The sequence below is a fragment of the Drosophila nasuta genome, chromosome 3 (genome assembly GCF_023558535.2).
Source record: "Drosophila nasuta strain 15112-1781.00 chromosome 3, ASM2355853v1, whole genome shotgun sequence".
Classification (NCBI taxonomy): Eukaryota; Metazoa; Arthropoda; class Insecta; order Diptera; family Drosophilidae; genus Drosophila; species Drosophila nasuta.
Genome location: NC_083457.1, coordinates 5,417,283 through 5,431,130, shown reverse-complemented (window position 1 = coordinate 5,431,130; position 13,848 = coordinate 5,417,283). Strand labels below are relative to the sequence as shown.

At 41.9% G+C, this 13,848-nt stretch overlaps 3 protein-coding genes across 3 annotated transcripts; 2 read left to right on the top strand and 1 right to left on the bottom strand.

The window, feature by feature from the left end:
- Nucleotides 1–203: 203 nt before the first annotated feature.
- Nucleotides 204–2,013, bottom strand: LOC132793352 (transmembrane protease serine 9-like). The gene is made up of 2 exons (XM_060803234.1): nt 1,218–2,013; nt 204–1,091 (listed from the first exon to the last, which is right to left on the bottom strand). The coding sequence occupies exons 1-2, from the start codon at nt 1,984–1,986 to the stop codon at nt 256–258; spliced, it is 1,605 nt and encodes a 534-aa protein (XP_060659217.1). The 5' UTR covers nt 1,987–2,013; the 3' UTR covers nt 204–255.
- Nucleotides 2,014–2,241: 228 nt separating this feature from the next.
- On the top strand, nt 2,242–13,208 carry LOC132793349 (uncharacterized). The gene is made up of 7 exons (XM_060803207.1): nt 2,242–3,029; nt 4,600–5,382; nt 6,422–7,205; nt 7,281–7,320; nt 7,724–8,445; nt 10,192–10,973; nt 12,387–13,208. The coding sequence occupies exons 1-7, from the start codon at nt 2,265–2,267 to the stop codon at nt 13,170–13,172; spliced, it is 4,662 nt and encodes a 1,553-aa protein (XP_060659190.1). The 5' UTR covers nt 2,242–2,264; the 3' UTR covers nt 13,173–13,208.
- Nucleotides 7,724–8,532, top strand: LOC132794095 (trypsin alpha-like). Its single transcript, XM_060804344.1, has one exon. The coding sequence runs from the start codon at nt 7,737–7,739 to the stop codon at nt 8,505–8,507; it is 771 nt and encodes a 256-aa protein (XP_060660327.1). The 5' UTR covers nt 7,724–7,736; the 3' UTR covers nt 8,508–8,532.
- Nucleotides 13,209–13,848: the final 640 nt, after the last annotated feature.

The window sequence follows — 13,848 nt, the reverse complement described above, 5'->3', positions numbered from 1 at the left end:
CTCACCACGTAATGGTGGACATCATTTCATCATATCATATCAATAAGACTGAAGAGTTTTCGGTAACACGTTTGGAGAGTCCTCATAACAAATCACGTTGATATCTCTCGACCCTTTAAAACATGCCTGATGCTTCCCCTAGATTAGACAAAACTTAGACGTCATTGTCTCGGCATGTGACTCTGAACAAAAACAACAAATCATTTGCATGATAATCGTTTTATTTTAATATTATAATAATTTCATTAGATCAAATTAGATTGAATTGGCTGCACTGATAACCCATGAACGGAGAACAGCAACATCGGCATAGACACCTGGATAATTTGAGTAGGCGCAGCCAATACCCCAGGAGACAACACCAACGAGATTGCCACCAGATACCAATGGACCACCGGAATCACCCTGGCAGGCATCCTTGCCGCTGGCAGCAGCGCAGATCATGGTTGAGCGGATTGAGCTACCGTACTTGTAGGCAGAAGATCCACAAACGGATTGACTGACGATGTTTACGTTGACAAACTGCAGCTGGGCTGGGATGGAGCTGGAGCCAGAGGACAGAGTTCCCCAGCCAGAGACGGCAGCAGCCGCACCGTTCACAGGAGCATAAGTCGCCAGACTTATAGCCTTAATGTTTGAACTAAAGGACAGGGAAGAACTCAAACGAATGATGGCGATGTCGTTCACCATGGTGTTCGAGTTGTATCCCTCGTGATTTCTGAAAGCGGCAACCTTGCTGACAACACCACCAGAGCTCCAGTAGCTGGAGCCGGCACGAACCTGAAGGGTGGAGGCAGAGACGGATTGCAGGCAGTGGGCAGCAGTCACGATAATGTTGGCCGAGAAGATGGAACCACCGCAGGAGTGGCTGCCACTACGCTGGAGTGAGATTTGCCAGGGGAAGCTTCCGATGGTGGTGGCAGTACCTCCAACGATGCGTCCATCCACCTGAGGCAGGAGACCCTCAGGGACAGCAGCGCCAAAGGCGCAAGCAACCACTGACAACAAGATCACGAACTTGAACATTACGAACTTAGCCGGAAAGTGAATAGGTGTACATTGTAAATTGCGTGTTTTTATAGGAAACCAACCCAACAGTTATCAGTAGACAGTCTTTGGCGGGGATTACACACATTCTAGGAATGACAAATGAAAGACATTGAAGTTGTTTACATTGCAATTTAATGAAATAATTTCAAGGGCTGGTGACGGTGCTTAGATATCACGTGCGGTATCCTCGATCCATGAGTGGAAATGGGCAACGTCAGCGTAGACACCTGGGTATCTGGTGTCAGCGCAGCCATAGCCCCAGGACACAACACCTACAAGACGGTTGCCAGAGACCAATGGGCCACCAGAATCACCCTGGCAGGCATCCTTATGTTCGGCGTAGGCGCAGATCATGGTATCCTTGATCTTGCTGCCGTAGCTGAAGTCCCGAGAAGCGCATTCCTCACGATCGACGATTCTCAAGTTGACAGCCAGCAAATGGTCGGGAATATCGCTGCTACCAGAAGCAGTAGTGCCCCAGCCGGAGACGACAGCCTCAGCGCCGTTGCGAGGATTAGAATCAGCGATGCTAATAGCCCTGATGGTAGAACGGAAGCTCAAGGAAGATTCAATGCGAATGATGGCAATGTCGTTGATCATGGTTCTGGAATTGTAACCCTCATGGTTTCTGAAGGCACGCACCGAGTGCACGCTGCCACCTGAACGCCAGTAAGTTGTTCCCACACGCACCTTCAGTTGCTCAGCGGAGATTGACTGCAGACAGTGGGCAGCGGTGATCACAATGTCGTGCGAGTAGATCGAACCCCCACAGAAGTGAGATCCACTGCGCTGCAAGGACACCTGGTAAGGATGATCATCAATGCTCGTCTCGTATCCGCCAACAATGCGTCCATCCAACTGAGGAATCAGACCCTCGGGTACGGTACCAGCCAGGGCACAAGCGGCTACCGAAAGAAGAACCAAAAATTTCAACATGTTTTTTCTTTGTAGTCTACATAATCCCATGCCCACGCTTTATATACCAAAAATCTGTTCTCCCATGATACAATTGAGAACTAGATAAGTGCGTCTGTCAATCATATTTCATGAATTGAAAAACCTTGACCACTTCAAATATCGTAGGGGAATTTTTTCTCGGTTAACATGAAATCAATTGCAAACTTGAGATAATTCACAAGTTCTTTAGATAATAGACACCTCCGATTCGTATATAAGCGCAATCAGAATATCAAAATCACATTATACTTAACAAAATGTTCAAGTTCGTGATCTTGTTGTCGGTTGTTGCCTGCGCCTTTGGAGCCGCTATCCCTGAGGGTCTCCTCCCCCAGTTGGATGGACGCATCGTTGGAGGTACTGCCACCACCATCGGAAGCTTCCCCTGGCAAATCTCCCTACAGCGTAGTGGCAGCCACTCCTGCGGTGGTTCCATCTACTCTGCCAACATCATCGTGACTGCTGCTCACTGCCTGCAATCCGTCTCCGCCTCCTCCCTTCAAGTTCGCGCCGGCTCTAGCTACTGGAGCTCCGGTGGTGTTACCAGCAAGGTTGCCGCCTTTAGAAACCACGAGGGCTACAACGCCAACACCATGGTCAACGACATTGCTGTCATCCGTCTGAGCTCTTCCCTGTCCTTCAGCTCCAACATTAAGGCTATCGGTCTGGCTTCTTCCAACCCAAGCAACGGTGCTTCTGCCTCCGTCTCTGGCTGGGGTACTCAGTCTTCCGGCGCTAGCTCTATTCCCACCCAATTGCAGTACATCAACACGAAAATCGTCAGCCGTTCTGTCTGCGCTTCTTCTTCCTACAGCTATGGTAGCCAAATCCGTGCAACCATGATCTGCGCTGCTGCCAGCGGCAAGGATTCCTGCCAGGGTGATTCCGGTGGCCCATTGGTCTCCGGTGGTCAGCTTGTTGGTGTTGTCTCCTGGGGTATTGGTTGCGCTTACTCCAACTATCCTGGTGTGTATTCCTCTGTTGCTGACCTTCGCTCCTGGGTGGTCAGCGCTGCCGGCAACGTCTAATAACTTGAACGAATAAAAAAATGTTTTTCAAATTTATGATTCCTATTGTTTCAATTTACTTATAAAATTCGTCTTAAATCTCTCATATGTACGGCGTGAGCTCGTAAAGCATTTGCTTATTATTAAGATCTCATACATATTACATCTAGAGTCAATTGTTTAATTTTTAAACAACACTTTAATGGTGATATGAATTAAGTTTTAATAATATTTGTCTATTAGAGTAATATGTGTACGAGGGTTAATATGTATAATATAAGCCTGTAAGTTTTCAATTTAATTTATTTTTTTAATTTTTTAAGTCTTAGGTTATTTAATTTATTTTTAAATTTTCTGAAAATTAACAAAAATGTAAAGTAGTTTTTTAGTGAAGATAGCAGTAGTCTTTGCCACATATATTTATACCCGCTACCCATAGGATCGAATGGTACTGAAACTGTGTGCCGGCAGGAAATTTATGTAATAGGCAGAAGCGTCAACAGCCGAGACGATATTGCCATGTCCGTCTGTCCGTATTAACACCAATATCTCACAGACTATAAGAGATAGATTTATTACAGGACTTGTTATGTTTTCAGGCAGATGAAGTTTGTTTCAATTTTTTGTAACGCCCACATCCGTCCCACAAATCGATTAAAATAGAATAACAAGAGTGATTTTAAAGCTAGAGTCACGAATTTTGGTACATACAATAATATCGATAGTCTTTATCATTCCTGATTGGGTTGCGATCAGATAAAATATGTCGAAGATATTAAAGAAAAACTTTTGCATGGGAAAAACGCCTAGTTACTTGGTTTATCTGACAATCTGGCATATTTTGCACTCAATGGTATATTTTGAATCTATCAATATACCTAAAATATTTTTTAGTATCTTTTTATCTTTTGCCGGTATATTAAATTGGTACATTTCAAAATGAATACCGTACTATTTTGCTTTTATTCAAAATGGGTAGCAGGTGTCTCATAGTCGAGTAGCTTTCTTACTTGTTTTAGGATGATTGCAAAAGTTAATGTGAGTTAAGTTAAGTTAATTAAAAAAAACAACTTATACAAATCTATAATTTTTTATTGTATTGAAAATAAAAACTTGTAAACCTAAATAATTAATAAAGTATGTTCATAAAAAATATTTTATTATGAAAATACGCTATCTAATATGTAGTATATATATATGTATATATGTATCATATATCACTAGGAGCTGCAAGTTTTATAAATTTAATTTGTCTATTACAATTTTCTAGCAAAGTTCCTCTTCTTAATATTTTTATAAACACATAATCAAGTTTTTATGAAGATGCTTAACCACTATCATATATGTCATTCTCAATTTTGTAAGAAGGTACTTTGTGGGCAACATCGACTTTTATAGGTGCTAGCTTATTTTATTACCATCGGCTCCTCTGCATGTCGTAAACATAGAAGTCACAGCAAGGAGTCAAAGCGTTACTTCGATCTACAGATCCATTTAACCTTATTATAACAAGAAAACTTTGTTCTCCAAAGAAATATATCTCAAAATTGATTTCAAAAACAAGGTTGTTATTTATTTTGCAAAGTTCTTAGATATTGTTGGCGGTGTTGACAACCCAAGAGCGGAGGTCGGCAACAGAGGCGTAGACACCGGGATAGTTGGAGTAGGCACAGCCAATACCCCAGGAAACAACACCGACGAGCTGACCACCGGAGACCAATGGGCCACCGGAATCACCCTGGCAGGCATCCTTGCCGCTGGCAGCAGCGCAGATCATGGTCGAGCGGATTTGGCTACCATAGCTGTAGGCAGAGGAAGCACACACAGACTGGCTAACGATGTTCACGTTGACGTACTGCAGCTGGGAGGGGATGGAGCTAGAGCCGGAGGACTGAGTACCCCAGCCAGAGACGGAGGCAGAAGCACCGTTGCTTGGGTTGGAGGAAGCCAGACCAATAGACCTAATGTTGGAGCTGAAGGACAGGGAAGAGCTCAGACGGATGACAGCAATATCGTTGACCATGGTGTTGGAGTTGTAACCCTCGTGGTTCCTGAAAGCGGCAACCTTGCTGGTAACACCACCGGAGCTCCAGTAGCTAGAGCCGGCACGAACCTGAAGGGTGGAGGCAGAGACGGATTGCAGGCAGTGAGCAGCAGTCACGATGATGTTGGCAGAGTAGATGGAACCACCGCAGGAGTGGCTGCCACTACGCTGGAGGGAGATTTGCCAGGGGAAGCTTCCGATGGTGGTGGCGGTACCTCCAACGATGCGTCCATCCAACTGGGGGAGGAGACCCTCAGGGATAGCGGCTCCAAAGGCGCAGGCAACAACCGACAACAAGATCACGAACTTGAACATTTTGCAAATGTAATATTATTATGGCTCCCTGCAGGTGCTTTTATACTAAAACTAAGGTATTCACTATCTATTTAATTGCTGATTAGCTATGTATTTTATATCAAGAGAGAGATTAAAATTGTCAAGTTTCGAGCGTAGTCATGAAATACGTTAGTATATATGTATTTGTATATCAAAATTACAATAGGGAGATCATGATTATTAGACCTTTTTGGTAAGGGTAATTGTATGTAAAAGGCGGAAGGAAGCATCTCTTACCCCATTAAGTATACATATATGGGTAATTCTCTGGCAGATGTCACGTGCGACCATCTTTACAATGAAAAGAAAACATAAACTGAAACAGTTTTAAAAATTAGAATAAGTTATTCTTATAGCTCTGGATAAGTACTTAAATTGGATATAAGAATGGTTATTGATTTTTTTCTGTTTTGTTTTCTGTTCTGATAATTGCAAAAATTAACCGTCCATCTGTCCGCATTAACATCTATGTATATCTCAGCGAGCTGCTTTTTTAACAGTAGTCATTTGTGTTGTAGGCAGATTAGCTTGTTTTAAATTTTTACCATCTCCATCACAAATCGAAAAAATACGAATAGCAAGTATAATTTTAAAGGTAGAGTCAATTTTTCATAAATATAAAAATTACAACAGTTATGATTCCTGAAAATTTGGTCAAATATATCTAAGATATTATTTAAGAAGAAATCATTTTATAAACTACTTTTGCCGTCGTGTCTTCAATCATTTATTTATTTGAAATAATTCGAGTAATGGTATAGTCGAGGCAGCAAATGTGGCAAATTGCCACATATAACAAACATTAAAAATTCTTATATATTTCAGCGGATGTAGTTCTCAAGTACTACCAACTCTTACCTTCACTATTTTGATTCGTATACAAACTAAAGTATTATACAACAGTACCCGAGGCATGATATTTCGGATTAGAACTACTTGATAGAAAACACATACCTGTATCAGTATATCAAATAGATAATGAGCACCTAAATTTTAGTATAAAAGCACCTGCAGAGAACCATTATAATATTACATTTGCAAAATGTTCAAGTTCGTGATCTTGTTGTCGGTTGTTGCCTGCGCCTTTGGAGCCGCTATCCCTGAGGGTCTCCTCCCCCAGTTGGATGGACGCATCGTTGGAGGTACTGCCACCACCATCGGAAGCTTCCCCTGGCAAATCTCCCTCCAGCGTAGTGGCAGCCACTCCTGCGGTGGTTCCATCTACTCTGCCAACATCATCGTGACTGCTGCTCACTGCCTGCAATCCGTCTCTGCCTCCACCCTTCAGGTTCGTGCCGGCTCTAGCTACTGGAGCTCCGGTGGTGTTACCAGCAAGGTTGCCGCTTTCAGGAACCACGAGGGTTACAACTCCAACACCATGGTCAACGATATTGCTGTCATCCGTCTGAGCTCTTCCCTGTCCTTCAGCTCCAACATTAGGTCCATTGGTCTGGCTTCCTCCAACCCAAGCAACGGTGCTTCTGCCTCCGTCTCTGGCTGGGGTACTCAGTCCTCCGGCTCCAGCTCCATCCCCTCCCAGCTGCAGTACGTCAACGTGAACATCGTTAGCCAGTCTGTGTGTGCTTCCTCTGCCTACAGCTATGGTAGCCAAATCCGCTCGACCATGATCTGCGCTGCTGCCAGCGGCAAGGATGCCTGCCAGGGTGATTCCGGTGGCCCATTGGTCTCTGGTGGTCAGCTCGTCGGTGTTGTCTCCTGGGGTATTGGCTGTGCCTACTCTAACTATCCCGGTGTCTACGCCTCTGTTGCCGATCTCCGCTCCTGGGTGGTCAGCGCTGCCGGCAACGTCTAAAAACTTGAACTAAAAATAAATACGTTGCAAATATAAGTTCCAAATGTGTTATATTTTTATTCCTGACTGACAGACACATATACTGACAAAACGATCAACTCACATCCCAAACGGTAGATGCTAGGAGATTTTAATTTTTAAACAAAATACATTTTGGCTACCTTATTCCCTATTATCCAATTTTAAAGGGAATATGAAATAAGCAAAACCCTTCTACCTATAGGTAGCGGGCATATAAACTACACACTTGTACATAGTTAAACAATATTTACAAAAAAAAAACGTTTTTTATTAAATTTTTTACACAGGGATACACTCAAGCTAATAATTTTTGTGTGAGTGTTCTGACGCACAGTAAAACAAATAATCTGATCAATTTTATACTATGCGTATTGTTTTTGTTTGATTTACTATCAATTCTGATATAACAGATTTTAAAGAATTGATTGAAAAGTGGAAGCGATATGGCCTAGGCACAACAAGTATATAAACCCAATGATTTTCTATTTTCAACAGATCGTTTTGCGATATGTTCAAACTCGTGATCGTTTTGTCTATGGTTGTCTACGTTTTCGGCAACTCTATTCCTCATGGGCTTCAGGAACTATCAGTTGGCCGAATCATTGGAGGCACGGCCACCACCATTAGCAACTTTCCCTGGCAAGTATCCTTACAGCGTAGCGGCAGTCATTCATGTGGAGGCTCCGTTTACTCCGTTAGCATTATTGTGACTAGTGCCCGGTGTCTGCAATTCGTGCCCGCTTCCATCGTCCAGGTTCGTGCCGGATCTACTTACTGGAATTCTGGGGGTATCCTGCTGCAGGTTTCCGCTTTCCGAAACCATGAGGGCTACGATGCCAACACCATGGCTAACGATATTGCTGTCGTCCGTCTGAGCTCATCCCTGTCCTTTAGCTCCACCATTAAAGCAATTGATTTGGCCAATTATGCACCCGCTAACGGAGATGCCGCGTCAGTTTCTGGGTGGGGAACAGAGTCTTATGGATCCAGCTCTATTCCTTCTCAGCTACTGTACGCTAACGTAAATATCATCAGCCAATCCATATGCGCTTCCTCTAGCTACGATTATGGTAGCCAAATCAAGAACACCATGATCTGCGCTGCTGCCAGCGGCAAGGATGCCTGTCAGGGTGATTCCGGTGGCCCATTGGTCTCTGGCGGTGTGCTAGTTGGTGTAGTCTCCTGGAATTATGGCTGTGCCGCCTCAAACTACCCAGGTGTCTACTCTAATGTAGCTATCCTTCGATCATGGGTGATTAATGCAGCCAGTAATATCTAACAAGTTGTTTCAATAAAAAAATTTTTGCAAATAGTGAATTGATTATTTTAATAATTTTGAAATTATTATCATCCATTCTTTAGAGGTCCCCTGCAGTTGTGAGCACTAGCTCCCAGCTCGTAAATTAAGTATTTACTAAGAAAGCAGACCTACTTACACCACTAACCCTCGAGAAACTGTCATATCTTTTTAAGCTTGTCTTCATATTTTACCCGTTGCTATTTAGGTAATCTTATATATTCTCCACAAATTATTGTTGTACATCTTGATTTCAATTGATTATGTTGTCAGTTTTTATTTATACCTAGCTCTGCTCCATTCCTGTAACTGCCATACTTTCATAGCACTAAGAATGTTCTAGAAAAAAATTTTTTGTTTTTTAATTATGGAATAGCGAAATATTAAAATTCGTCTACGTATTTGTTGTTTTCGCGAGCTTACGCTTTGTTCCTAAATTATTTCGGCGATCTCTTACACTCTACCCATACTCATATGTTAAGAGACCTAGAAAAGTAAATAGATAGTTTTAGCTTGACCAATAGTCCCCCCTGCAGAACTGGAGGTATCGATTGGCCATGGAAAAGTGCTTACCTCGCCGATCACTACATGGGTTTTTACTAAAGTGACCCTATAGTAAACGAACGTCGAACCACCTAGTTAATAAATGTACGCGTTTTAAAGCATAAGTACAAAATAACGGCAAGCATCGCTTTTGTTTTTGTTATTTTGTGGAAAGGGCATACACAAGATTAAAGACAAAACTTCGATTACGCTTTACATCGCTGTTTGTTTACGCGTCTTTGTTTTATTTTGTGCTACTCTTTTGTTCAAACGTAGCTGTGTTTCCTGGCTGATGAAATTTTTGCAAGCATTTGAGTTGAGAAGTGCAAAGCGGATCCGTGATCAACTATTTGGTGAGTTGCTTAAAAAAAATATATGTATGTATTATATGTTTAATGTGTGAAATATTAAATAGTGGAAGTGGAAATTATGACAGAAACGTTATGGATGGGGTCCATTGGGTCTAATGTAAGTAGTTTCTTTAAAGACCCTAATATGTTGCACTATTTCACTAGTTCGTGGGTAATGGAGGCAGTGGCGATTGACCCTATTTGCGGACATTTCATACAAAAACGAAAATTAAAAAACGCATTGCTAGACGCCACTTTGTAAGTAGTGGTGGTCTGCTGGTAAGTGCTTATTTCACTAGCAACAAACTAGCGCTCAGAACTGCAGGGCCACTACCCATCTACAACATAAGTTAAGCATCGCGAATATTATATCTTATAATAATGCATGTAAATACTTATTGCCTTGACAATATGAAAAATAGCAGTAAGGACAAATTCAAACAATTTTTTATTTACAATATGTATAATACCCTTCTATTCTATGGTTTGCGAGTGTAAGCAATCGCAATTTATTATCAAATTATACTTCAGACATTTCTGAATGGTTCTTATATATTTCAGCGGATGTGATTTGTCAAGTACCGTCAACTTGTGCGTTTCTATTTTGATTCGTATATGTTTGTATGCATAAACCTTTGTATTTTTAGACTACGCCTGATGCTTGATATATTTAATTAGACCCTCTTGATATAAATACATAACTAATCAATAATCAAAAAGATAATAAACACCTAAGTTTTAGTATAAAAGCACCAGCAGGTAACCATAATAATATTACATTTTGAAAATGTTCAAGTTCGTGATCTTGTTGTCGGTTGTTGCCTGCGCCTTTGGTGCTTCTATCCCTGAGGGTCTCCTCCCCCAGTTGGATGGACGCATCGTTGGAGGTACTGCCACCACCATCGGAAGCTTCCCCTGGCAAATCTCCCTCCAGCGTAGTGGCAGCCACTCCTGCGGTGGTTCCATCTACTCTGCCAACATCATTGTGACTGCTGCTCACTGCCTGCAATCCGTCTCTGCCTCCACCCTTCAGGTTCGCGCCGGCTCTACCTACTGGAGCTCCGGTGGTGTTACCAGCAAGGTTGCCGCTTTCAGGAACCACGAGGGTTACAACTCCAACACCATGGTCAACGATATTGCTGTCATCCGTCTGAGCTCTTCCCTGTCCTTCAGCTCCAACATTAGGTCCATTGGTCTGGCTTCCTCCAACCCAAGCAACGGTGCTTCTGCCTCCGTCTCTGGCTGGGGTACTCAGTCCTCCGGCTCCAGCTCCATCCCCTCCCAGCTGCAGTACGTCAACGTGAACATCGTTAGCCAGTCTGTGTGTGCTTCCTCTGCCTACAGCTATGGTAGCCAAATCCGCTCGACCATGATCTGCGCTGCTGCCAGCGGCAAGGATGCCTGCCAGGGTGATTCCGGTGGCCCATTGGTCTCTGGTGGTCAGCTCGTCGGTGTTGTCTCCTGGGGTATTGGCTGCGCCTACTCTAACTATCCCGGTGTCTACGCCTCTGTTGCCGATCTCCGCTCCTGGGTGGTCAGCGCTGCCGGCAACGTCTAAGAACTTGAACTAAAAATAAATGCTTTGTTGAATTTTAACTTTCAATTGTTTTTTTGTATCCATTCTAAATCATATTTAGCTTTCAAACCTCCACTAGTTACTACTACTGATTTTTGATTTCAGAGTCACTTTTTATTTCTTATTTTTAAAGAAATATTCCCAAATAGGTAACATGGTAAACATTATTTATCTCAAATTAGTATTGCTGAAAAGAAAAGGTTCTAATATAGATACTCAGAACAAATTTATAGATTTCATTTTTAACTTTAGTTAGTTTTGCATTTAAAAGTGTGTTTTAAATACACTTTGCTCGCAGCTATAAATAAAATTCTACGCTTTTTGTCGCTTACGCCCCTTCATTTTGATGCTGAGCGATTCGACGATCAATTACGAGAGGGTCACTCTAGTAGGTACCCATTTAAGAAGTAGCGTAGCTTACAGTTCTAGCAAAATCAATAGTTATCTTTTAAACAAGAGTAATTACATCATTATATAAATTTAATGTTAATAAACATCACGTACATAAGTGTAACAAATTTAAAAATGGACTGGTTACTCAATTTTGTCTTTATGCTATAATCAGAAAGGAAAAACTAGGAAACGAGATTCTTTAAAATTTAATATGGTTTATATTTGTTTGCATATTATTCATAAGATGTGTTTCCACCATTCAACTTGGTCCTGAAAGGGTAAAGAAAATTCTGAAATATAAGTGATTACCTTGAACATTTATAGGGGGAAATCGGAACACATTAGAAATAATATAATGTTCAAATAAACAATGTTCATCTTACCCTTAAAATAGCTAAAGCATTTATAAAAATAACTTTTAGAATTAAAAAATATAGCAAATCTATAATATTTTGCATTATGTAATGTTCAACCTTTAATTATTAAAATAATTTTTCACTATTATTATCTGATCGTAAATAAATTGATAGATTTCATTTTTAAATTATTTCTAAAATGCGAGGTAGAAGAGCATATAGTAAAATTTAACATTAAACTTATTTACATAAAGGAAGCCGTTTTGTCTTAGAGCTTCAGAAGTAAATTGACGGTCACTTACGTAAGTATATACAGTACTGATACTTGTCTGTTGACACAAATATATAATACGCTTTTATACAAATATGTGGGTATGTATGAATATATATGTTAGAGTATAAACAATCGTTATTTAGTATCAATCATATTTACCAAATTTCTGAATGGTTCAAGTACCGTCTGCGCATGAATTCCTTTGTATTATTCTTATGTACATATGCTTATGTATTTCTAGACTACGGCCGATGCGTGATATATTTAATTAGACCCTCTTGATATAAAATATATAACCAATCAGTACCTCTAGAAAGATAGTGAACACCTGAATTTTAGTATAAAAGCACCTGCAGGGAAGCATAATAATATTACATTTGCAAAATGTTCAAGTTTGTGATCTTGTTGTCGGTTGTTGCCTGCGCCTTTGGTGCCGCTATCCCTGAGGGTCTCCTCCCCCAGTTGGATGGACGCATCGTTGGAGGTACCGCCACCACCATCGGAAGCTTCCCCTGGCAAATCTCCCTCCAGCGTAGTGGCAGCCACTCCTGCGGTGGTTCCATCTACTCTGCCAACATCATCGTGACTGCTGCTCACTGCCTGCAATCCGTCTCTGCCTCCACCCTTCAGGTTCGTGCCGGCTCTAGCTACTGGAGCTCCGGTGGTGTTACCAGCAAGGTTGCCGCTTTCAGGAACCACGAGGGTTACAACTCCAACACCATGGTCAACGATATTGCTGTCATCCGTCTGAGCTCTTCCCTCTCCTTCAGCTCCAACATTAAGTCCATTGGTCTGGCTTCCTCCAACCCAAGCAACGGTGCTTCTGCCTCCGTCTCTGGCTGGGGTACTCAGTCCTCCGGCTCAAGCTCCATCCCCTCCCAGCTGCAGTACGTCAACGTGAACATCGTCAGCCAGTCCGCGTGCGCTTCTTCTTCCTACAGCTATGGTAGCCAAATCCGTGCAACCATGATCTGCGCTGCTGCCAGCGGCAAGGATGCCTGCCAGGGTGATTCCGGTGGCCCATTGGTCTCCGGTGGCCAGCTCGTCGGTGTTGTTTCCTGGGGTATTGGCTGTGCCTACTCTAACTATCCCGGCGTCTACGCCTCTGTTGCCGATCTCCGCTCCTGGGTGGTCAGCGCCGCCAACAATATCTAAGAACATTGCGAAATAAATATCAACCTTGAAAATTTATATGCATTTGAGGTAGCTTTCAATATTCCCAAAAGTAAGTCATATCAAATTGAAAACAAGTAAGAAAGCTACAGTTGAGTGTACTCGACTGTGAGATATCCGCTACCCATTTTAATTAAAAGCAATATATTTTGCAATATTATTTTCAAAATATACCAAATATACTGCAAAATACTAAAAATATACCAAATGGTATATGTGGTATATCGGTGTAGTGCCGCATTCAAAATATACCATAGACGGCACAATATACCAGATTGTCAGCCAAAGCAACTAAGACCCTTAGTAAGTAGGCGTTTTTGCCCATACAAAAGTATTTCTTTAATAACTTCCAAAATTTTTATCTGAATGCAACCAAATTCTCAGGAATCTACTATAGTTATTACTGTACATACCAAAATTCGCAACTCTAGCTTTAAAATTACGCTTGTTATTCGATTTTTTTGATTTGCGGGGGCGGAAGTGGGCGTGACAAAAATTTGAAACAAACTTGATCTGCGTGCAAACATAACAAATGCTGTCGAAAAAAAATTATAGCTCTATCTCTTATAGTCTCTGAGATCCAGTGATTCATACGGACGGACGGACAGGCACACAGACACACAGACGGACAGACGGACATGGCTATATGTATGTCTCG

Coding starts and splice junctions, on each gene's coding strand:
- LOC132793352 (XM_060803234.1), bottom strand. CDS start 1,986: ATGTTGAAATTTTTGGTTCTTCTTTCGGTAGCCGCTTGTGCCCTGGCT. Junction 1,092..1,217: donor GGATACCGCACGTGATATCT/AAGCACCGTCAC, acceptor GATAACTGTTGG/GTTGGTTTCCTATAAAAACA.
- LOC132793349 (XM_060803207.1), top strand. CDS start 2,265: ATGTTCAAGTTCGTGATCTTGTTGTCGGTTGTTGCCTGCGCCTTTGGA. Junction 7,206..7,280: donor CAGCGCTGCCGGCAACGTCT/AAAAACTTGAAC, acceptor CCTGACTGACAG/ACACATATACTGACAAAACG. Junction 7,321..7,723: donor ATCAACTCACATCCCAAACG/GTAGATGCTAGG, acceptor TATTTTCAACAG/ATCGTTTTGCGATATGTTCA.
- LOC132794095 (XM_060804344.1), top strand. CDS start 7,737: ATGTTCAAACTCGTGATCGTTTTGTCTATGGTTGTCTACGTTTTCGGC.